This window comes from Hemicordylus capensis, chromosome 4 (assembly GCF_027244095.1).
Source record: "Hemicordylus capensis ecotype Gifberg chromosome 4, rHemCap1.1.pri, whole genome shotgun sequence".
Lineage (NCBI taxonomy): Eukaryota > Metazoa > Chordata > Lepidosauria > Squamata > Cordylidae > Hemicordylus > Hemicordylus capensis.
The window spans coordinates 41,453,088-41,475,691 of record NC_069660.1 but is presented as its reverse complement, the minus strand read 5'-3'; the positions used below and the strand labels follow the sequence as shown (position 1 = coordinate 41,475,691).

At 43.4% G+C, this 22,604-nt stretch overlaps 1 protein-coding gene across 19 annotated transcripts in view; it reads right to left on the bottom strand.

The window, feature by feature from the left end:
• The window catches only part of PTPRT (protein tyrosine phosphatase receptor type T), a 938,880-nt gene that overhangs the window by 25,031 nt on the left and 891,245 nt on the right, over nucleotides 1-22,604 (bottom strand). For all 19 annotated transcript variants that reach the window (XM_053243888.1, XM_053243897.1, XM_053243900.1 and 16 more), the window contains 3 exons: nucleotides 13,245-13,418; nucleotides 3,600-3,731; nucleotides 2,459-2,584 (listed from right to left, as the gene is read on the bottom strand). In XM_053243888.1, the coding sequence (XP_053099863.1) occupies nucleotides 2,459-2,584; nucleotides 3,600-3,731; nucleotides 13,245-13,418 (432 nt within the window). The remainder of the gene's footprint in view (nucleotides 1-2,458; nucleotides 2,585-3,599; nucleotides 3,732-13,244; nucleotides 13,419-22,604) is intronic.

Here is a 22,604-nt window from a genome sequence, read left to right as displayed (position 1 = left end):
GTTCCCGCCATTGAGTTTGGACTTTAGGATTTTTCTAACTCTCCTGATGTATTCACTTCCAATTTTTCTTTTAACTTCAGTGTGTGCAATGTTATCAGCCTGGAGAATGCCCAAGTATTTGTAAGGTTTTTTTCTTTTCCAGGTTCTTGATGTTGCTTCCATTGGGCAGTTCTATTCCTTCTGTTTTTCTTATTTTCCCTCTGTTCATTATTAATGCAGCACACTTGTCTAGTCCAAACTCCATTGCTATATCGCTACTGAATATACGGACAGTGTTTAGCAGTGATTCGATTTCTGACTGGGACTTTCCATACAACTTCAGATAGTCCATGTACAGCAGATAGTTGATTTGACTTGATGTTTGAGATGTTTGGTATCCGAGGCCTGTTTTGTTGAGTATTTGTGAAAGTGGGGTCATGGCGATTACAAACAACAGAGGGGATAGTGAGTCCCCTTGGAAAATACCTCTTCTAATGCTAACCTGTCCAAGTGTCTCGCCATTGATTGTTAACTGTGTACTCCACATGCTCATTGCTTTTTAAATAAATATCTGAATGTTTCTGCTGACACCAGTTGTTTCTAAACATTTTAGTATCCATATGTGAGGCAATGAATCGAAGGCTTTCTTGTCGTCAATCCATGCAACACTTAGATTTGTTTTTCTTCTCTTGCAATTTTCTAAAATCATTTTGTCAATCAGCAGCTGGTCTTTTGTGTCTCTGGTGTTCGGGAAATTTCCTTTCTGTTCAACTGGAAGCTGTTTGTTAGTAAATAAGTGTTGCATGACTTCATCTGCTATTGTTCCAGTTAATAATTTGAACATGGTTGGCAGACAGGTTATCGGTCTATAATTACTTGGAACTGCACCTTTTGCTGGCTCTTTCATGATAAGATGAGTTTTCCCAGTTGTTAGCAATCGTTCAATATCACCTCCTTGCAAAATGTGATTGAACTGTTTTGATAGTTGTTTATGAAGGCTTGGTAGGTGTTTAAGCCAAAAGCCATGCAGTTCATCGTCGCCTGGTGCAGTCCAATTTTTAATTTTCTTTGCTCTTTCACTTATTAATTCTGGTGTTCTTATTAGATCTTGCATTTGTTGGTTACATTTTTTGACCTCTTTCACACAGCCTGCTTTTTTATTATAATCTATTGGATTGTCCCATAATTTCCCCCAGAATTGCACTGTTTCTTCTTTATTTGGCGTTTCTATGTTTCTTGCAGTTTCTCCTTCAATGCTTTGGTAGAAACGTCTCTGATTCGACTGGAATTGGAGATTCTGCCTGTGTTGTGTAATTCTAACTTCATATCTGCTAATCTTCTTTGACACTGCTGTTATTTGCTGCTTGATTATTTCCAGGACTTCTCTAATTTTCCTTGAATCTAGGTGGTATTTTTGGATCAGATACTGTTTGGTGTTTTCATTCTTCAGCTTCTTGTCTTTCATATCTTTCAATTTACTAGCATCTGATCTAAGCCTGGCAATTTTATTTTCTAATCTAATCTTCCATTTAGGTGATGTACTAATTTCTTTTTTGACAGGTCCACTGATCTTATATCCGAGCTCTTGTGTTGTTATTGTTGCTGCACTGTACATTAGTTGGTTTGTTTCTTGAAAATTATTAGTTGCTATTGCTGCAAGTGCAGCATTGACATCTTTTAATGCCTGAGCAAGTTGTTTTTTTGGCAATCATTTTTAGAGCTGGAAGTCAAACCCTGGTGGTTGTTTGGTTCATGTGCTCAGTTATTTTTTGCTTTAGTTTAATTATTTAAATTTAGTTTAATTTAATAATTAATAATTAAACTTAATAATTAAGTTTAATTATGAGTTTAATTATTTAGTTTAGTTTAATCTAGTTATATTATTATTATTATTATTATTATTATTATTATTATTATTATTATTATTATTATTATTAAATTTATACACCCCCCCAAACTTACGTCTCTGGGTGGTTAACAACAATTAAAACACATATAAAAGTTAAAACAGTTTTACCTGGGCTAATAGTGGAGTAGAAGAGCAGAAGCGCACCCTTCTACCCCACTCCCCATTGTCTGAATGCTCAGGCTGCCTGCAGTCTGAGCATTCACAAAGTCAGGCGGCAAGAGTGCCTGGCAGCAGGGGAATCCCCCAATGCACCACACTTGCATTGTGGGATACCAGAGGACTTCATTCTCCTGCTTCAGGCTCTGCTGCTTATGGGCAACATAGACAGCAGAGCTGCCTGAAGAACGTTGAGCATATACATGGAGGCAGGTAGGATCCTGCCTCCCTGCCAGCCCTCCCCACCACCAACATTTTTGGTCACGAGAATGACCTTAGTATCTTTCATAGCCTTCAGGAAGAGGGTGAAGAGGAATTTGGCCCAGATTCTGTACTCTCTCTCTCTTCTAAGATAATCTGACTTGCATTTCCAGCCTGGATACAGGTAGGAAAACAGGGCAGGTCATTTCTTACCCTTGCCATGTTGCAAATCCGGAATATCCTATTGATGATATCCTCATCTATATCAGCAGAAACAAATTCTACCTGGATTGGCCCATAACAACAGGATGTCTTCTCTGGCCAGTACTGCATGCAGAGCTGGTTGTGGGAGAAATAAAACAGAGCATTAACCAAAAGAAAAATGGGGGGGAAATGCAATATAACCTCTTGAACATAAAATCTGATGCAACCATAGGTAATTGTTATATGATCTGCCTTTTGTGAAAGTGGGGGTGGGGGTGGGCAGACACGTATTCAGCTTCTCTATTCTGAGCCCCATACAGGTAATAATCACTGTAAAAGCTAACCAAACCAACCATGCACAAGTATTAAACAATCTATGTGCAGTATGGATGTGTAATACAGAATACTGTCTACCCTGAGAGGCAGTGGCTCTCCGAAGTTTCAGACAGGAATCATTTCCCAGCCATCCCCGGAGTTGCCTTGTGGCTTAACCTGATAGGACTGGGCCAGTGCTGATTATCCTCACATAAAGATCTCAAACAACAGATCAAAGAAAGGACTATATATCCATCTACCCCTATATATCTAAGAATAGACCTTACTAGCAGTTAAGTATCCCAGGCTTGTAGAACTGGAAATTCAAACTCGGGAGGGAAATGTTTATCAACCCATTTTATATATTCCAAGGAGAAGGTTAGGGTGAAATATTACCCCTTATGGGCTAGTTTTTGACATGCAGTGTGTGTGTGTGTGTGTGTGTGTGTGTGTGTGTGTGCGTGCCTGTGCAAGTAAGCATTTATACATGCAATATCTCAGCAGTAGCTTCCAGTAGTATAACCTAGGGAAACTGCCACTTGATTTTGTTTATTGTACACATTTCGTCTTAGTTTTTAGCATTTCTCCTCTTTGCCCAATTAAGGCCAATAAAACAACTGGAAACAAATTGGGGTAGCGCCTATGACTGACAAGGAACGTCCATCTCCATGGGAACCTAAGGACTATTGTTATTCATTTAGAAACATATGTTTTATAGGAATTCATTTCCATGCCTTTACTTGGTTTCTTGTTTTGGCTAGAGTATTTAGCCTATGTGAAAAATATCTGAAAATGCCTGACCTGTACATATTTGTATCCTTAAAAATCCACTTACTTGTGCAGCATCCATTTCATTCAGCATCACAACAGAGGAACAGTTGTAATCAAACACCAGCCTCCAGAAATCTGCTACAGTGTTGGGTAAAGGATGCTGGGTAACTATAAAGGCAGCAGGTTGCTTGTGGCTCTAACAAAAGGAAGGGGAGAGAAGAAAGGAAGGATTAATGATAGTGGGGGGGGGATCAATCACCATTTATTCAGAAGAATATTAAACCCATGAGGCTGCAGGCATGCAAAAGGATCCATGAAACCAGATTATACAAATCACACCTCATCCTCCTTGTTATCACTGTGCAATGGATGAATGAAGCCCTTATAATGGGATCCCAATGAAGACATTTCATTAGAATAGTGCCATAAGAACAAGGATTATCCTCTATGAATTATTTATGTGTTAGGATTCAGCAAAATAATAATAATAATTAGTAGGAATGACTGGAAATGACAGCTGGAAGCAGGACTTTTCCTTTTTTACTAAAGACATTGAAAAAGAGAGAGGCCAGGATTCAAAGAGCTGCTTATGTTTACACAATGAGCTTATGTTAGCCACCCATAAGAATTTGGTTTCTTTCAACAGTTCATCCCCATGTTGCAACACAAACTGCTTTTGAAATTTCTCTCAGCTTCAAAAGTAGCTTATCATGCAGCATGGGAAGACTACTATTAAAAGCATTCTCAAGGATAACATTTTAAAGCACATAAAAGAACAGGCCCTGCAGAACCAGCATGGCTTCTGCAAAGGTAAATCTAGCTTCACCAAACTTTGGGAGTTATTTGAGAGTGTCAACAACTTTGTGGATAAAGATGATCAGGGTGACAAAGTATACTTAGACTTCCAAAAAACATTTGACAAAGTTCCTCATCAAAGACTCTTGAGAAAACCTAGCAGTCATGGGATAAGGGGACAAGTTCATGTGTGGATCAGTAACTGGTTGAAGGACACAGGAAACTGAAGGTAGGAATAAATGGACAGTTCTCTAAATTGTGGGAAGTAGGAAGTAGGGTTCCCCAGGGATCTGTGCTGGTACTGCTGTTCTTCACCTTGATCACAAATGCTAGAAGTTGGGGTAAGCAGAGAAGTGGCCAAATTTGCAGATGACACTAAACTATTTAGGGTAGTGAAATCCAAAACAGATTGTGAGGAGCTCCAAAAAGACCTCTCCAAACTGGGGGAGTGGGTGACAAAATGGCAAGTGCAGTTCAATACTGGCAAGTGTAAAGTGATGCACACTGGGACGAAAAAACCCAACTTCCCATATATGCTATTGGGATCTGAGCTGTCTGTGACTGACCAGGAGAGGGATCTTGGGATCATGGTGGATAGCTCATTGAAAGTGTCAACTCAATGTGCGGCAGCTTTGAAAAAGGCCAATTCCCTGCTAGGCATTATTCGGGACTGAGGATAAAACTGCTAATTTTATAATGCCCTTATACAAACCATGGTGCGGCCACACGATCCCATACGTTGATGGAATCTGAGGTGTTGGTGATTGACCAGGAGAGGGATCTTGGGGTTGTGGTGCACAGCTAGTTGAAAGTGTCGACTCAATGCGTGGCAGCTGTAAAAAAGGCCAATCCCATGCTAGGGATCATTATAGCCATTTTTAAAAAATAAACTATAAAGGTTTGGTTTATAACCTACAAAGCCCTAAACAGCTTGGGCCCTGGGTATTTAAGAGAATGTATTCTTCGCTATGAACCACACCGCCCATTGAGATCATCTGGAGAGGCTGGGTGACTCTGGGCCAGTCACCTCTCTCTCAGCCTAACCTACTTCACAGGGTTGTTGTGAGGAAAAACTCAAGTATGTAGTACACCGCTCTGGGCTCCTTGGAGGAAGAGCGGGATATAAATAAATAAATAAATAAATATGTTTATCCAGGCTTTTAATTAGATACTGTTTTAGTTGTATTTTAATAATTCTAACTTTTTAATTTTAATTGTTAAAATGTTTTAATCTTTTATTGTCCTGTAAACCACCCAGAGAACTTAAGTTTTGGGCAGTATATAAACGTATTAAATAAATAAATAAATAAATAAATAAAGATTGAAAATAAAACTGCTAATATTATAATGCCCTTATACAAAACTATGGTGCGGCCACACCTGGAGTATGCGTACAATTCTGGTCACCACGTCTAAAAAAGGACATTGTAGAACTGGGAAAAGGTGCAGAAGAGGGCAACCAAGATGATCAGCGGCCTAGAGCACCTTTCTTATGAGGCAAGGCTTTAACACCTGGGGCTATTTAGTTTAGAAAAAAGAAGCCTGCAGGAGACATGATAGAGGTCTATAAAATCATGGATGGTGTGGAGAAAGTGGAAAGAGAGAAATTCTTCTCCCTCTCCCATAACACTAGAACCAGGGGTCATCCCATGAAATTGATTGCCAGGAAATTTAGGACCAACAAACGGAAGAACTTTTTCACGCAATGCATACTCAACCTCTGAATACCAGTTGCAGGGGAGTAACAGCAGGAGAGAGGGCATGCCTTCAGCTCCTGCCTGTGTGCTTTCCAGTGGTACCTGGTGGTCCACTGTGTGAAACAGGATGCTGAACTAGATGGGCCTTGGGCCTGATCCAGCAGGGCTGTTCTTATGAAAACAAATCTGCATTTCACAAAGAAGATTTTGGGGTGTTTTTTTTTTAAAGTAATGTCTTTTGCGGGGATATGCAGCCTTCCCCCTACCCTGCCCAAAGATTCACTTGTCTGATAGAAACTTGTTTAGCTTCCCTTGAAAATTTTCAGATCTTTCTTCTTGGGTGGAACACGAACATTTAGTTCAACTTTCATTTAAAAAAACAAACAAACCCAGTGCCAGCTGTAATATTTAGTCCAATTCTTGGACATCAATAGATCCTCACATGGAGTTAAGCAAACTGCTCCAAAGAGGTTAAAGTGTGTGAACCCAGTGATGCTCTCTTGCTAAATAGAAGAAGAAGCTGTGGAAGAGCCTGGGAGTTTACCCAACGAAATCCAGCTCATGGTTTAAGAAAAGCACATATTGCAAGCTCTGCTATCTCTCACCTAGCCTATGTTTTCCTGACTCTTTCAGCTGCTAGGAAGTCTTTCCCCCTCTAAGATCAGAAAGCTAAATTTTAAGAACTGTTCATGGATAGCATCTACAATATTGCTTTTCCTACAAAAAGGTTCAAAAATCCTCTCAAATATTGCTCCTGATTAAGCTTAGCCACCACTGTTTGAATGGCAAAGCCAGGTTCTCCTGTTGAGAAAGCCATCACCATCATGTAGATTAATAAAACCTCTGGGTTTTGTCTGTGCTTTAAAAATAAATAAATAAATAAATGCTGGCATGAAAGGAGATTATAAATGTAAAGCATTATTCCATTTGGACTGTGGCTTACAGAGTTTAAGTGAGTAAACGGTCCCTTCTGAACATCTGTGGAATATACGGGGATTAGGATAAAGGATTGGTCTGAAAAACACACATTTACCTCCTTAAAACAATTAGCTGGCAAAACTGAGACAGACACAACCCTTCTGTTCTTACTCAAAAACATTTACCACACCAACACAAGTCAGAACCAGAGAAATGTGCCATATGACCTTTAACCACACTTAAAGGATTGAATACGGGTTATAGGACTGTACACTTTCTGGCTAACATAGGGATTCATTCATTCATTTGTTCGTTCATTTATTTATTTATTTAACAAATTTCTATGCCACCCAAAACCTTTCCAATGGAAAGGAGTGCCACACAGATGCCCAGATGTGGTTTTAAAGTCAGTCTACAGATTCCGTCACTACACCATCAGGGCTGTTTTTAAAGTTGCACAGGAGTCCTGGTGGATCCCTGCTGTCGATGGAGGACTGCCCATCATGTTGAAAGCTGGGCTTGAAGTCTAGCTAAGATAGGGTTAATCACAGCTAATGTTGGTGCAAACATAAATCAAAACACAGTTAAGGACAGAAGAAGGAAGGCAGGGACAATTGAGATGGGAGGTGCTGGAGGAAGGAAACATGTAGTTTCACAGCCTATTTCAATCCCTTAACTAAAGTGAAGTGATAGCTGCCCATCATGTTGACCACCGTCTTTAACAGTAAGAGATGTGTTACAGTGATGGCTACTGTCCAGGTAGAATTGTTGATGGCTGCTTTTAGTCACATACCTACATTGTGTGACTCCAGCAACTCACTTTTATGTTTCCTCATGTCTTGCAAGTAATGACATCAGATGCCTCTTCCCCTCACCCCAGGTGGCCTGTTTCTAGCTCTGACTTCCCAGTAGGACTGAGCTGAAAGTGCTCTGAGGAGAAATTCTGGCTCAAGATGGGCGGCGGGGGGGGGGGGGAGGTTGGGGTGTGTATGAACCAGAGGTAATTTCAGGGAATGCCAAAATTCTCCTCTCCCCCCTTTTAATTGCAGCTCCTGCTACTTCAGTAGCAGTTATGACATTGATTGATTGATTGATTGAGTTAGTCAGTTATCTGTGTACTAATGACGCACCAGCGATAACTTGCCTAGTGAGCAAGGGGTTGCTGGTTCAAATCCCTGCTGGTATGTTTCCTAGACTATGGGAAACACCTATATCAGGCAGTATTGATGGCAATGGTAAACAGTAAAAGGCAAAAGGCATAATCACAAAATGGTAAAATACATCATCTCGTACTGATGGCAATAGTAAACCTCCCTCCTGCATTCTACCAAAGCAAACCACATGTCTCTGTGGTAGCCAGGAGTCGACACCGACTCAACAACATATCTTTACCTTAAACCGCTTTGGGAACTTCTGTTGAAAAGCAATGTATAAATATGTATTCGTATTCTCACAGTGACCAGTGGCTGCCATTTCCCCCCTCCTCCAGAGGAGAGCTGGTCTTGTGATAGCAAGCATGACTTGTCCCCTTAGCTAAGCAGGGTCCGCCCTGATTGTATATGAATGGGAGACGAGAAGTGTGAGCACCGTAAGATATTCCCCTCAGGGGATGGAGCCACTCTGGGAAGTGCAGAAGGTTCTAAGTTCCCTCCCTGGCATCTCCAGATAGGGCTGAGAGAGATTCCTGCCTGCAACCTTGGAGAAGCCGCTGTCTGTCTGTGAAGACAATACTGAGCTACTTGGACCAATGGTTTGACTCAGTATACAGTATGGCAGCTTCCTATGTTCCCCTGAAATGACTCTACACCATGTATTAGTTCTGTACTAAGGGGGATTTCTGAAAACAACAATTGTTCCTGCCAACTGCTGGCTGCTGAGAAAAGCAACATAGCTTTTGCCTCAAAAAAAAAAAAAAAAGGAAAAGAAAAAGAAAAAGGAAAGGAAAGAAAGAAAGAAAAGAAAAAAGAAAAAAAAGGAAAGGGATGGGGTGGGAAGACAGCTCCTAGCCAGCGGCTGAACTCCACAGATGATCACTTCTAATGTCTAGTTTAGATCTGAGTCCAACATATTATCTACTTCACCACAGTGACTGTCACAATCAATGCCAGACAATCTAAAGATCAGCCATCCAGAATGTTCTGCAGTAATACATGTATAGCAGTAGAAAACTGACAATGGCTTCTGTAGCTAGGTATTGCAACAGTTTATGGAAAATTCTTTTTTGGCATTTTGGCAAATTCTTTTTTGGCATTTTGTTCCTGGGTACACTTAACCAGTGCAAAACAAATATTTGTTCCTTGGCAAGCAAACGTGACCAGCTCAGGCATGTATTTATGTCTTGCTGTTCCCCTTTGAAAAGTAAATGAGAGGCCAGTCATTGGTCAATGACATTTGCTCCTTAGCAGGCCCAGCAGAAATGGCCTGGTTGCTTCTTTTTCTGTCTCACTTCCCTGACTGTGGGGTGCCTACCTCCCAGTGCACCACAACACCAGCCACAGCTGATGGCTGGCTAAATGAAAATTCAAGTCTTTGTAACAAAGGCACTGGATGGAAGATCAGAAGGGTATGAGACATGAGAATTACCTCAGCTTTGAAGTAGAATTGATTACTGCAATCTTTTAAAATGTGAACAGTCTAAAAATACAGCAGTTTCATTGCTGGCAGCTGCACAACTCTGAGAGACACAGACGGTTTGTGCAGAAAACTGCTTCTGCTTAGTGAAGCAGTAAAGGCCTTTTGCTCACTCGGCTGTTAGATAACGGATATGTACCTACTATCACAGTGCACTGAATCACTTCGACAAGACTACATACTGTGTCTGAAGCTACTATCTTAAGACATTTTTTGTAAGCGATGCAAACATTAGATTGTGCCGCAATGGTTATCACAGTAATGGTAGCCTCAGCGAAACAATGGAGCTAAACAATGGAGAAGAGTTAGGGCTGCCACGTTCAGATGGTGAAAAAAGTCGATATCTATCACCAAAAAAAAAAAAAAAGGAACTAGAGGACACTTTTCTACATACAATAAAGTTTCCAAATAGTCTCCACTTGGCATAAAATTTGCATAAAGTATGTTTATTGGTATTATATATGCATATTTTTAAAAATAAAAATTAGAGAATAAATACAGCTCACCACTGTGAAGCTGATGACCAGGTAAGCTGTATGTCTACTCAGTCTGCTGTCAAGGTGCAGGGTTCTTAAGGCCCCTGCTTCTTCACCATAAATTCATCTCCTGGTTAGTTTTACTACCCACACCGTCCTCTGTCCTCCTCCCCACAGCTTACCCAGCCTGTTCTCCCCAGCCAGGCCAGAAACTTCACCTCTTGGCACTAGGCAGGGCAGCAAGCTAGTTACCAAGCCAGCCTCTTTGCATGCTAGCACAGCAGTGCATACATGATCTCCTACTCACTTGCTGTTCTCTGTGATTACGAGCATTTATATACTGAACAGAAGGTTTTAACAGAAGGTTTCACAGTGGTTATCAAAGAAAAATAAATATACTCCCCTGTCCGTAAAGGGCTCACAATCTAAAAAGAAATGCAAGATAACACCAGCATCAGCCACTGAGGTATATTGTACTGGGGTTGGATAGGCCCAGTTGCTCTCCCCATGATAAATAGAAGAGATTCACTACTTTTAAAGGTGCCTTTTTACTCGGTTAGTTGCAGTAACTGCTAACTGAGTAAAGGTAGTTAGCTAACTGCAAACTTCTCACTGCCACCACGACCACCACATGAAGGAAGCAAACTGCACCTGCCAGCCCACCTATCCTTACTTCTGCATCATGTGGCTCTGCAACCTGCCACTGAAGCAGAACCTCCACTCTGGCTTCCCCACTGGATGGATGGTCAGTAGGATGCCGGAAGGGGAAGGAGGCAAAGGAAGAGAGCAAAGTGTTTTAAGGGAATAAAAAATGTTCCTTCCAGCTACTCCCCAGAACTTTGGACACCACAACAAATGCAAAAAATTGTGTGATCCCCCAAATAGTATCTGTTCCTCCTAATGTAAAAAAAAGTCGTTTGATCCCCCAAATAGTCACATGTCCTCTATCAAAGTCCCTAGATGGCAACCCTAAGAAGAGTAGGAAGAAAAATATGGGTTTGGGGGGCCGGTGCAGTTGTGGTTCATTTTCTTCAATGCTGAGTTTAAGGAAAAACACTAATTTAAAAATGCAGTCGGAATACAGACACCTCATGTAGAAAATATGTGGTAGTGCTAGCAAGAGGAAATAAGGAAAGGTACTTTTTGACCATTATAGGATGACATTTTGCTAGCACCCTGTGATGGATATCCTGCCTGCATCCTGCTCTTAGGATTCATCACCCACCATTACTCAGCCACCTTGCAACTAGAGAGAAAAGGAAAGACAGACTGGTGCTCTCCCCTAGGCTTCTTGCAACACAACCAAATGTGAGGAGGCAAGATAAAATCAATGTTCTCTCATACATTGAAGAGTTTCTGGACTAGTTCTCACTGAGGTGGTTAGCCTGTGTTTGGGTGTATCACTTCAGATGGGAGGCTCAGATGACCGGATGCTCCTGCATACCAACATATTCCTCCATTCTGGGTAAGTTTGGATGATACTTCCAAACTAGTCTGCCCCAATGTGCATAAATGGTGAGGCAAAATGGTGGAGGGGGTGGGTTTTACTTCCTTTCTCCTTGTGCCACATTTAGTATAAAAATTAGACTACTTCCAAACATTTCAACGTGCCAAGCATGTGTTTAAGAAACACGTGGTTGCCCTGAACATCTGGTACAACCCTTAGAGTATGAAAAGTTAGGTTCAAATCCCTACTTGGCCACACAGCTTACTGGCTTACATGTCCCATGGTGTAAAAAGGGTGGTGCCTAGAGGTGTGCACAGAACCAGCTGGCCCGGTTCAGTTGGAGTCTGAACCAGACTCAAACCAGACTGGGCCAGATTGGTTTTGCACCCCCTCAAACACTGTCCCCCTGGTTCGGTGGAGGTTCATGAATTTTTTTGATTAAAAAAAAAAAATCAACCCCCCGGGGGGGGGGTATCTCCAGGGCTACAGGGATGGTCTTTGGAGGTTTCCCTTTCCTCTGCCAGCCTCCATTACTGCCAAAACCATTCTGGGCCTGCCCTCCATAGCGGCGGCCATTTTTTGAGGCTGTCATGCATGCCCAATGAGCATGGCCTGGGTCATGTCACTCAGAGAAGCCCCCCAGAGGGGGTAAGTTGACTAAAAACATTATTTAAAAAAAACTTCAAATTCCCCCCCCCCCCCAACAGGTCAGGGGATTTGGCTTGACGTCGAACCAGGGAGGAGTGTTCAGTTCAACAGTTAGCCGTTGAACCAAACCTGTTGGCACATCCCTAGTGGTGCCAGACCTGCCCGTGTTGCTTTGGGGCTCTAACACAAATGATATCACAGCTGCGCAATCGTAAGTACTGCTACTGCTGACTCATGTACGATCGTTACATTATACATGCTGCTTTTATTATTTCCAATGGAAGAAGTGTGCAACATGTGAAAAAGTCAGCAGTTTCAGTATTGTCCTCTTGCTTGGCAGCACTGTCATAGGTTTGAGATCCTCACAGTGGTGCGGCCAGATCTGACACTGCCCAAGTTACACTGCAAGACAAGTAAATGACCTTGAACCAGTCACTGAGGCTATTCATACAATTAGTGCAACCCAGGCTAGGGCAGCCCAGCCTGGGTTGGGTTGCTTGGGAGGAGCACTGGGACTGATCCCAATCCCAGTGCTTCTGCGCCCACTAGCCCATCTTTTTTACTTTGGCCCTTAAACGGGGTTAGAGGGCATGAGCACATCCTTTACCCCAGGCCCGGGGTTGTATGTATGCTTGGGCTGCACACAGCCTGAACATACACAGAGCCAGGTGCCTAGAGTGCCCGATTTGAGGGGGAATCCCTCAATGCACAGCACTGCTTGTGTGGTGCATCTTGGGATTTCTGGAGGCCAAGATTCATTTTCCTAGCCTCCAGAGATCCGCGTTCCTTCGAGCAGCATGGATTGTGTGGGCACACAAGCTGCATGCCACATAGTACTTCGCCAATCATCTAGGGAAATGTAGGCTCGACCCTGCCTTCCCCCCACCCAGCCCAGAAACAGTCGGGTGTATGATTTAATTATATGTCAGGCAAACTTACTTCAGCATAAAAAATGGAAAGCATTCATATATGCTACTTTGAGCTCCTTGGAGGAGGGGTAGGAATACCAATGAGACGGACAACAGTTGGCCAAAGCTGCTCATTTTTAATTTGGCCGTAAAGGGGGAAATGAGTCTTCGGTTGCAAGTTTCACTTACATCCATGAGTGCAGCATTAATGTAGTTGCTTGATTCCCCATCAACAGATATAAGGAAGGGCAGGCACCGATCCAAGGGGAGTACATCCATGCAGCGGTTCTTGTCATGGTTCCTTGGCAAGAGTCCAATGCTGCAATCTTCCGGCCGGACCCGAGGTGTTACTATATTAAGGGTCTGTAGTCAAGGGAAGAAACACACATAGATTAGTATTTAATGTTAAAAAAACCCATGTGATTTTGCATGCAAAAGCCATATGTTGTGTTTGTTCCTGTTGGTGAATCCCCGAGTCAGAACTGATCTCCGCGAGGAAGAGTGGCGAGCTCCAGAGCAGAGCTTCCCCCACCCGAGTCTTGCAGGGATGTTCCAATCGGGTGAGGGAGAAAGTAGACATCAATATACCCACATGGAGACATTGTCACTGGCCCAAGCAGGGAGGTATGGTCTCGCAGTCAAAGGATGATGAGGACTCGCAGGATCAGGAGCAGCTCTTGAGCGATCTAGTGATGGGATCTCATGAGACTAGTCCCAGCTGTCAGGGGCTATGAAAGGGAGGACTGGCCAGCGATGAGGGGCTAATTCTGGAAGAGGGCTGGGAGTGGGAGGAGCCCTGGGATCTGGCTGAGCTAAAAAGCTCCCCTGGCCAGAAACTCTGAGGCCACCTCAATCGCTTGGCTCAGTGGCAAGCGGGTGGCTGTACTGAGAGCCTGACAGCAGAGGCGTATCTAGGGAAAATAGTGCCTAGGGCAAGCACTGAAATTGCGTCCCCTGTCCAAACATCTGACACCCATCTTTTAGATAACTTTACTATAATATCAGCTGAAAAATATAAGTCAAGCTCGTTAATCTTTTAAAATTTCAAAAACTATTTAGCAGTGGACGTAGCCATTTAGCAATGACTAGCAATGTTTCCCTTCTGTTTAGCAATGACTCTGAAGCCCTTTTCAAATATGAGGTCAGAACTCATATAGGCATATTATAAAAACACACACAGAATAATCTTAGTTCTGATTTCAGATTCAATATGTTGCCAGTGCTTAAAGGGTTGCTCTTACTAACAATTTTAAAAAAAAATCCTGACTTTGAGATGGCTGTTGTAAATGATGCTCTGGCTTAGATGTAAGATGGAACCAGGGTTAAGCCTGGCTTCGCACGATGTCCCTGAGGGAGTGCATGCTGCCTCCCACCCAAGCCTCCAAGGGGGTCTATTTTAATTCAGGCTATGGGTTTAATCATGCTTCCATGTTTCATCTGAACCAGCCATTAGAGAAAATGTCGAATAATTTTGTTTGCAAACATCTAGGCTATCAAATCACTACAGAAAACATGACCAAGTCAAATAAATGTAATACTGGCCAGAGACATATCTGACAAGGGCATAGCCACCATTGGGGGTGCAACCAAGGCAGGGCCGTAGGTCTCCAGGGGCTAACAGCTGTCTCCCTCGCACTGGGCACTCAGCTTCAACTGACACTGGGTGCTGCTGCTTCTCAGGAAGAACAAGCAGCCCCTTGAAGAGGTACCTGTTCTCACTGAAAAACAGTAGGTGACCATTGTGAGAAGTGGGAGCCCTCACCAAGCCAGCAAGAATCAGACACATCTCAGTGAAGGATGGTTGTGCAGGGCCATCCTGGCAGAAGGTGGAGGAAGGTGGGTGACAGGCAATCCTGCTAGGCTGTCCTGGCAGGTGGTGAGGGGAGGAGAACAATGGGCAGCAAGTGGGGAGGCAGGTGGGTTTCCAAAGGCAAAGGGGGCCACCCTTATATCTTACCCCAGGACCACCTCCAATCTTGCTAAAAAACATGCCATTTTGCACATTAAAAACACTATTTTATGACCCTAATATCTGATATTGATTTATTTCTAACAACAACTGGCTTAGACTCAGGCATATTATTGACTGTCCAAGACATTCAGGACATTGACTGTAGCATCCTGCATTCACTGAAGCTTACAAATGTTTGTCAGGGGCAGCCGGATATGGAGTTTGTTGCCTGAGGTCCACTATTACATGGCAATAGTTGCTAGATCCCTGCTGTCTATAAATGACTGCAGCTCATGAATTAGGAGCACTGAATAAAAAGAGCTCCAGTTCAGCTACAATCAACACCTGAGCAGAGCAACAAAACTGAGACTTTGCATCTGCTCAAATATAAGTGGGGACACACTAGTGATACAAGACAACAATTCCTGTCCAGAAAAACCCCATATACTTCACTTCTGCCTGGATTCAGCTTCAGATTTTAAAATTTATAATTCTAGCACACACTTATCACAGTACTTATATTATTAGTTTTCTTTCTTTCTTTCTTTCTTTCTTTCTTTCTTTCTTTCTTTCTTTCTTTCTTTCTTTCTTTCTTGTGTAAAAAGTTTAGGAGAAATTCTGGACCAAGGACTACAAGTCAGTTACAGAGTGGCCCTTATAGTATTTTAAAATTTTGATGTAAGCTGCCTTGAGTGTTTCTGTTGTAACAGAAAGGTAGGATATAAATGTTTTACTGCTGGGTTATATGATATTGCTTTAAGTGAACTTCCCTGTCCGCCTCCCTAAGGCATTCCACTGAGCCCTTCTAAAGCAGCTCCTGAGAGTCAGGGGACCCTCGGGGATAGGGAGGGATGGAATGTGAGGAGCCACAGGTGCAAGGGGTGCAACCAATTCTCATGGGGCTTTGGGAACTGCTATTGGGAGGAGGAGGAGGGGGGAGGGGGAGGAGGAGATAGTTTAGGCTGTTACATAGGCATGACCTAGAATAATGTTGCTGTTGTTATCATTATCATTATTACATGTATATATATACCTCTTAACAAAACATCTCTAGGTGGTTTACAAAAATAAAAGACAAAACCATTAAAACACCAAAATTAAAATCAACCGATTAAAACCAGTTAAAATAGCCATCAAAATGCCTGGTAAGAGAAGATACGTTTTTAAAGAACAGAGACAGTAAACCTCATATATTGGCTAGGAGTATGTTCCAGAGCTCAGGGATAGGTATGGAAAAGGCCCTGCCATAAAACTCAAAAATGCTAATACATATACGTATTTTTTTAATCATTATCACTATCGTCATTAATCATCATCATCATCATCACCACCACCACACCATATGAATGAGATATTTGAACTTGGAGGAGGGACATTGTGTATTCTCAATTTAATATGCAAGATACTGAACCCATTCTCACGACATGAGCTGCATGGGTAGGAGAGAGTTCACCGGGAGGTAGCTCGACCCAGCTGCTCCAGACCGACTAACTGGGCACAAAGGGTGATGGGAGGAATACGGAGTCTGTCCTGCTTCACTCTGTGGAAGTACCACTGACTGCCGGGACTGGCAGCCATAGAGTCCGGAGTACAGGGCAGCCAGGGAGAGGAGTGCTGCTGCACTGTCACAGGCTGCATCTTCACTGCCCGCACATTGCATTGTGGGTTGCAGGAGGACTTCCTCCTCCTGATCCCACTTTGGGAGTCCATCACCATGCTGGTCATGTGGGCGTGTGAGCGGTGCAGGCCCTAAAAGGCTCTGATCACCTGGGGAAGATAGGTAGGACTCTGCCTTCTCCCCAGCCCACCCCACTTTGGTCATGTGAACAATCTTATTATGAATCCTCAGATATCAATTTCAGCTCAACGATGGGTGTTCTCAGTACCTTCAATCAATTTCTCCCTCTTGTCATATCATCTCATCACATTTCATCTATACAATTATATCAACATTAGTAGCTTAACTGTTTCCCCCCAAATAAGCATGAAATTCATAGAGTCATAATCATCTTGAATGACACTTATTTCTTTTACACAGTTCCATGGTAAGTCCAAACATTAAAATTGTCAAAACTGTCAACGCATATGGGGATTTAAATCTGTGATCTCAGCAGGAATTTATGCATGTTATAGCCAGCTCTAAGTTCCCCCAAATTTGTTTAGAATACACTCCCACCACAATGCTAAATCCATCTGATGCAGTCCCATTAGGCAGCAGTGTGGCAAAAAGAGCAACTAAAATCCCTGTAATGACTCTCCTTTGCCAAGATACGCATTATAAGCTGCATCATGAGAATGGCTAGATATTTGGCCTCTGAGTGATTCATCAATGTCTCTTTTTCACTAATCTGATAAACCAACACTCAAGTATGCCTGCAGCCCCAGATTATTCACTTAGCTATAAATACAAGCAAACCTGTACCTATTACTGTCACTCTGATCTCTTTTCTCCATCCCTGAAGCCATTCAGGTCATGCTATCACTGTGCATGGAGTTTCCTTAAGAGGCAGGGATGGGAATCTAAATCTTTTTTACACAGCTCAGGAAGCTGAGGTCCTGGTCTCAGTTGGAGCCTCTGGGTGCCATTTGGATACACTGAGTAATAATAAATCAGACTATACGGCTAGCTCTTTGGTTTTATAAGGATGGCAGCCACATTTACAATGTGTATGGGGCTATACAAGAGAAAGGAGTTCAGAAGGAAATCCTGCCAGTCCATAATTTATATATGTTTTAAAGTGTCAGGGACAAAAATGGTGTCAGGGGAGGGGAGCTGGTCTTGTGAGATGAATTGTCCCCTTTGCTATGCAGGTTCTACCCTGGTTTGCATTTGAATGCGAGACTACATGTGAGCACTGCAAGGTATTCCCCTGAGGGGATGGGGCCGCTCTGGGAAGAGCACCTGAATGCTTGCATGCAGAAGGTCCCAAGTTCCCTCCCTGGCATTTTCAAGATAGGGCTGAGAGTAACTCCTGCCTGTAACTTTGGAGAAGGTTACTATGCCAGTCTGTGTAAACAATACTGAGCTAGATGGATCAATGGTCTGATCTGGTATATGGCAGCTTCCTATGTTCCTAAATCTGTAGAGAAACCCTGCCTGATCACTAGGTTGCTGAGTGATCACCAGATCAGTGATAGTGGACTTGTCTCAGTTCAGTTTAGAAGTTATCTCAGCAAACTAAGCTGTTTAAAACACACACACACACAATAGCTTATTTTTGTCCCCTGAGTCCGAATCCAAAATGTGGAACTGGTTGTGCCATTGCTATGATTATTGGCTGGGATTCTGACTAATGAAATGCCAGTGCAGCAGTTTTACGTTCCAGACTAAGGCTGCTCTATCCACAGCTGCCTGCAGGAACAAACAAACATGTCCCTGAGCCTCAGGGATCTATTTTCAGGTGGCACACACATCATTTCCCACCACTCAGGCACACTGTTGCACCCGTAGTCAGGAATGCAACACTGTTGCACTGGTGCTTTCTTGGTCAGTACGCATGAGCGTCGGCCACTTCCTGTATGACATACACTGGGTCTGAAAGCACTTACACTGCAGTTCCACACCAACACTTTTGGGAAGAGCACCAATGGGGGGAAAGCGGTGAGGCAGGTACAGGCACCCTTCCTGCACCTTAAAGGACCACCTGCCTCTGAACCAACTTGAACGCTTCAGAAAAGGAGCGCCAAACTGGTTCTTGCACATCCCTACCCTACACCTTGGGAGCACTCAACTCTCCCTCCCAGAGCCCTTCCCTCCTGCCCTGTTGTTTCTTATCCTTCAACTTACCTGATGGTGTCAGGAATAGTAAAGTCTTGGGGGGCCACTCTGAAAGACTTCCCTGTCAGCATTCAAAGAGCTAGGGAAGAACTTTGGGAGGAAATGGCATGCAATTTGTAACGCAGCTCAGTATTATAAGCTGGGCAAGCTCATATTCTGAGCCAAAGTTAATAGGAACTTCAGCAAGATATCACTAGGGATGTGGCCAAATTGCTCTTCTATCAAATTTCTCCAGAGAAATCTGCCATTCTAATATACCTTGTTCCACAGGAGGGACAGAACAAAATTTAGCAGCTTTTTGCATACTTCTTGCTGAGCACATGCATTTGACTTGTACATTAATCTTTTCCTGCCCCCTCCCCTCAGGAGGTCACTGTTATTTGCTGCCCAACAATCACCATCCCCTTGTTTTGCAGATTGCTGGTTATATCTTAGAATGGTCTGCCTTAGGAAATATGTATCAAAAATTCATGTTTCGTTCATCAGCAGGAAGGAAGGAAAAATGGGAGAGAGAGAAGTAGAGATGCCTTGCAAAGAGCGGGGGAGTCAGGGAAGGTTCTAGTATAGTTTTTGTATACGGTTATGACGTTTGAAAGGATACAGTATTCATTTTTATTTTCTGGTTCTTTTAAATTGCCTTTTCCCCTCTTCTGTTTCTTTTTCAGACTCAGCCTAGCTCTTTATCAAACTCCCAACTGTGCAAACATTTAGTTTTCATGAAATATGCTTTTCAAACTGCACAAAAGGTATCTAGTAGTACATATGAATAAATCCTGGCATAACTGCTCCTCACACCAGGACACTCCCCACCAAAAATGGCATAAGAGTTTAGTCTATATTACTGCAGTTGAAGCAGATGTGCATTTTCAATGGGTAATGCCTAATTCTGTGCTATTAACCAATAATCTGCAAAACAAAGAAATGATAATTATCAACCAGCTGTATAACAACACACTGCCAAAACAACAACAACAACAACAACAACAACAACAAAAAATCCGAAGTGTGCAAAGTCAATCCATATTTTGCTTTAGGGAAATAAAAAAGAAACTTGCAGCAAATCAAGCCTGAAGCTGAGATGGCTTCAAGTTGTAAGGCAAAGCCTTGTGCTTAGTCCTCAGATGGTGTGCTGGGCCCCACCCACCCAGTGCTGTTGCCCCATCATCTGGGTAAGCTCCCGCAAAGCTTTTTGTTGGGGGTGGGTTACTTGAGTGGTGGAGTGGCAGCAATGTGGAGAGCTTCACAACAGATTCACTGATGGCTGAACTTTTTTTTTAACAGCAATGCAAAGCACCTAATCATTGCTGTATTATAGCTATGCAGTGATGGGGACAAGAAGATAGCACTCTTGTTGGGGTGGGGGGGGGAGATGTGGCAACAAGAAAACCCTATAGATCACTACTGTTGCTCTCAACAGAGTCATGCACTGGGCAGGAACTCCGGCAGGGGCGTAACTACTATTAGGCAAGGGGAAGCGGCTGCCTGGGGGCCCCCATGCCTTGAGGGGCCCCCCAGAGACAAGTCACATGACTATATATTGTGAAGCGTGTGTGTGTGTATCAACGAGGGGCCCATTTTAAAATTTTATTTCTGGGCCCACTCCAGCCTTGTTACGCCCCTGACCTCAGGGCTGGGCCAAGGGCATCCTGATGATTCCTGGCCAATGTCTGACTTGGCCACCCACTAATGGCACACCTACTTTGAAGCGAAATGGTTTGGCAGGGTTGCCAGAACCTAAGGGGTATACTCATGAGTCAAACGGGTCGTAAGCCAGAATTTGGCTTTTTTAAAGCCAAATCTGGCCACCTAGTTTGGCACATCCAAACAAGTTAATCAAGGGAGATTCCATCCTTTGTTGCTTATCACTAGTCCAGCTATGGTAAACCAGCAGCACCCACATGCTCACAGCATTTCATTTGCAGCCAGCTTGCACGCCCAAAGAAACACACCCACAGACAGCACAATGTATGGGAGAGTCTTTGGCTCAGCAGTTAACTCTGAATGGGCCATGCACAGACACAGACTCCTCTTAAATAAAGCATGGAAACCTTCATAATGGTTGGGGTTTTTTGCTCTTTTTTGGTTTTTATTGTTTCATTGATTTTAAGGTTTTAGATGTAACTTTTATGGAATTTTATTGTATTTTAACTTTTGTAAACTGCCTTGAGATACATTATGAAAGGCGGTATAAAAATTGAACAATAAGTAAAATAATTTTTAAAAACCCTTCCTTTCCATTTTTTTTCCAAGCAGTGGAGGTTATTGGGCCACATAAACGTAGAAGGAGAATATATGCTGTTCTTTTCAGTGAGACCAGAATGTGTCTCATTGAAAATCCTATTCTGTTTCCATATATAATCATTGTTGAATAGTGTGGTGTCAATAAAGGGAGCCAGCAAGGCCTAGGAGATTGTCCTTTTCAGGAAACGAATGCATGACTTTCCCACTTCATGTGTTTAAGGATTAAGCCCTGGTTCTTAAAAGACGTTGTACAGTTGAGGCCTGGGGAACACCAATTTCAGCTTAAGCCGTGGGCTTTATAAAGCCCACGATGTTCAAAACAGAGCTGAAAGGTAATCTCACACAGAATATTGTAAAGAACCTGCTTCCTAGTACATGTCAATTTCCAACCTGTTTCGGAGTCATACAACTATAGACCTAATGTTAACTATAAACCCCCTTGGGGCATATAAGGGGTTCTAAACATATAAAGAAAAGGAAGTTAATCTTCTACCTTCATGATAGCCATTTTGAGATGAGGTAGAGAAACTGAGCGTGCCAATCGAGATAGGGTGACTGAACCAGCTCTGGATGGGGTTGTACTCCCCTTGAAAGAGCAAGTGCACACTTTGGGGGTGTTGCTGGACCCAGCTTTGCTTTTGGATGCTCCAGTGGAAGTAGTGGCCAGGGGCACCTTAGCACAGCTTCAGCTAGTGTGCCAGCTGTGGACTTTTCTCGAGAAGGCAGATTTGGCCATGGTTGCCCATGCCTTAATCACGTCGCAGCTGGAGAACTGCAATGCACTTTATGTGGGGCTGCACTTGAAGACTATTTGGAAAACTTCAGTTGGTGCGGAATGTAGCTACCAGGGTTATTTCTTGAACTGCTCATTCAGAGCATATTATACTTATTTTGAAGGAGCTGCACTGGCTGCCAATTCGTTTCCAGATCCAATTCAAAGTGCTGGTTATTACCTTTAAAGCCCTTAATGGTTTGGATCCTGGAGATGTGAAGGACCGCCTGATCCCAAGGGTTTCTGCCGGTCCAACAAAGTTGTCAGTGGGGTCTTTGCTCCGTTTGCAAAAGTTGAGAGAAGCTAAATTGTTGCGCGCACAGGACAAGGCCTTCTCTGTTGCTGCCCCGAGGTTCTGGAATGCTCTCCCAGCAAATGTTATTTATTTATCTATATATTTAATTCTCCTAAACGTACCCATCGCTAATCCCATGTGTGGCAGCTCTCATAAGAGCAGCTGCCTGGGGACAGGGACAGGAGACAATGGTGGCGGCGGGCTGGCCTGGCTGGGCCACCGGTTGGCCAGAGGAGGCTGCGGCAAGCCAGCCTGACCCTGGCCCGGCCGCCGGTTGGCTGAGTAGGCGGTGGCAGGCTGGCCTGGCCCAGTTGCCGGAAAGAGGAGGTGGGAAGCAGTGGCGGGCCAGCCTGGTCCAGCCACCCGCCAGAAGGAGGAGGCAGGAGGTGGTGGCAGGCTGGGCTGGGCTGGTCGCAGGGGGTGGAAGGTCGGCTTTCTGGCTGGCCCGCAAGCCAGAAAGTGTGGGATGGTGGGGAGGGAGCAAGCCAGTAAGCTGCCAGAAAGCACGGGGT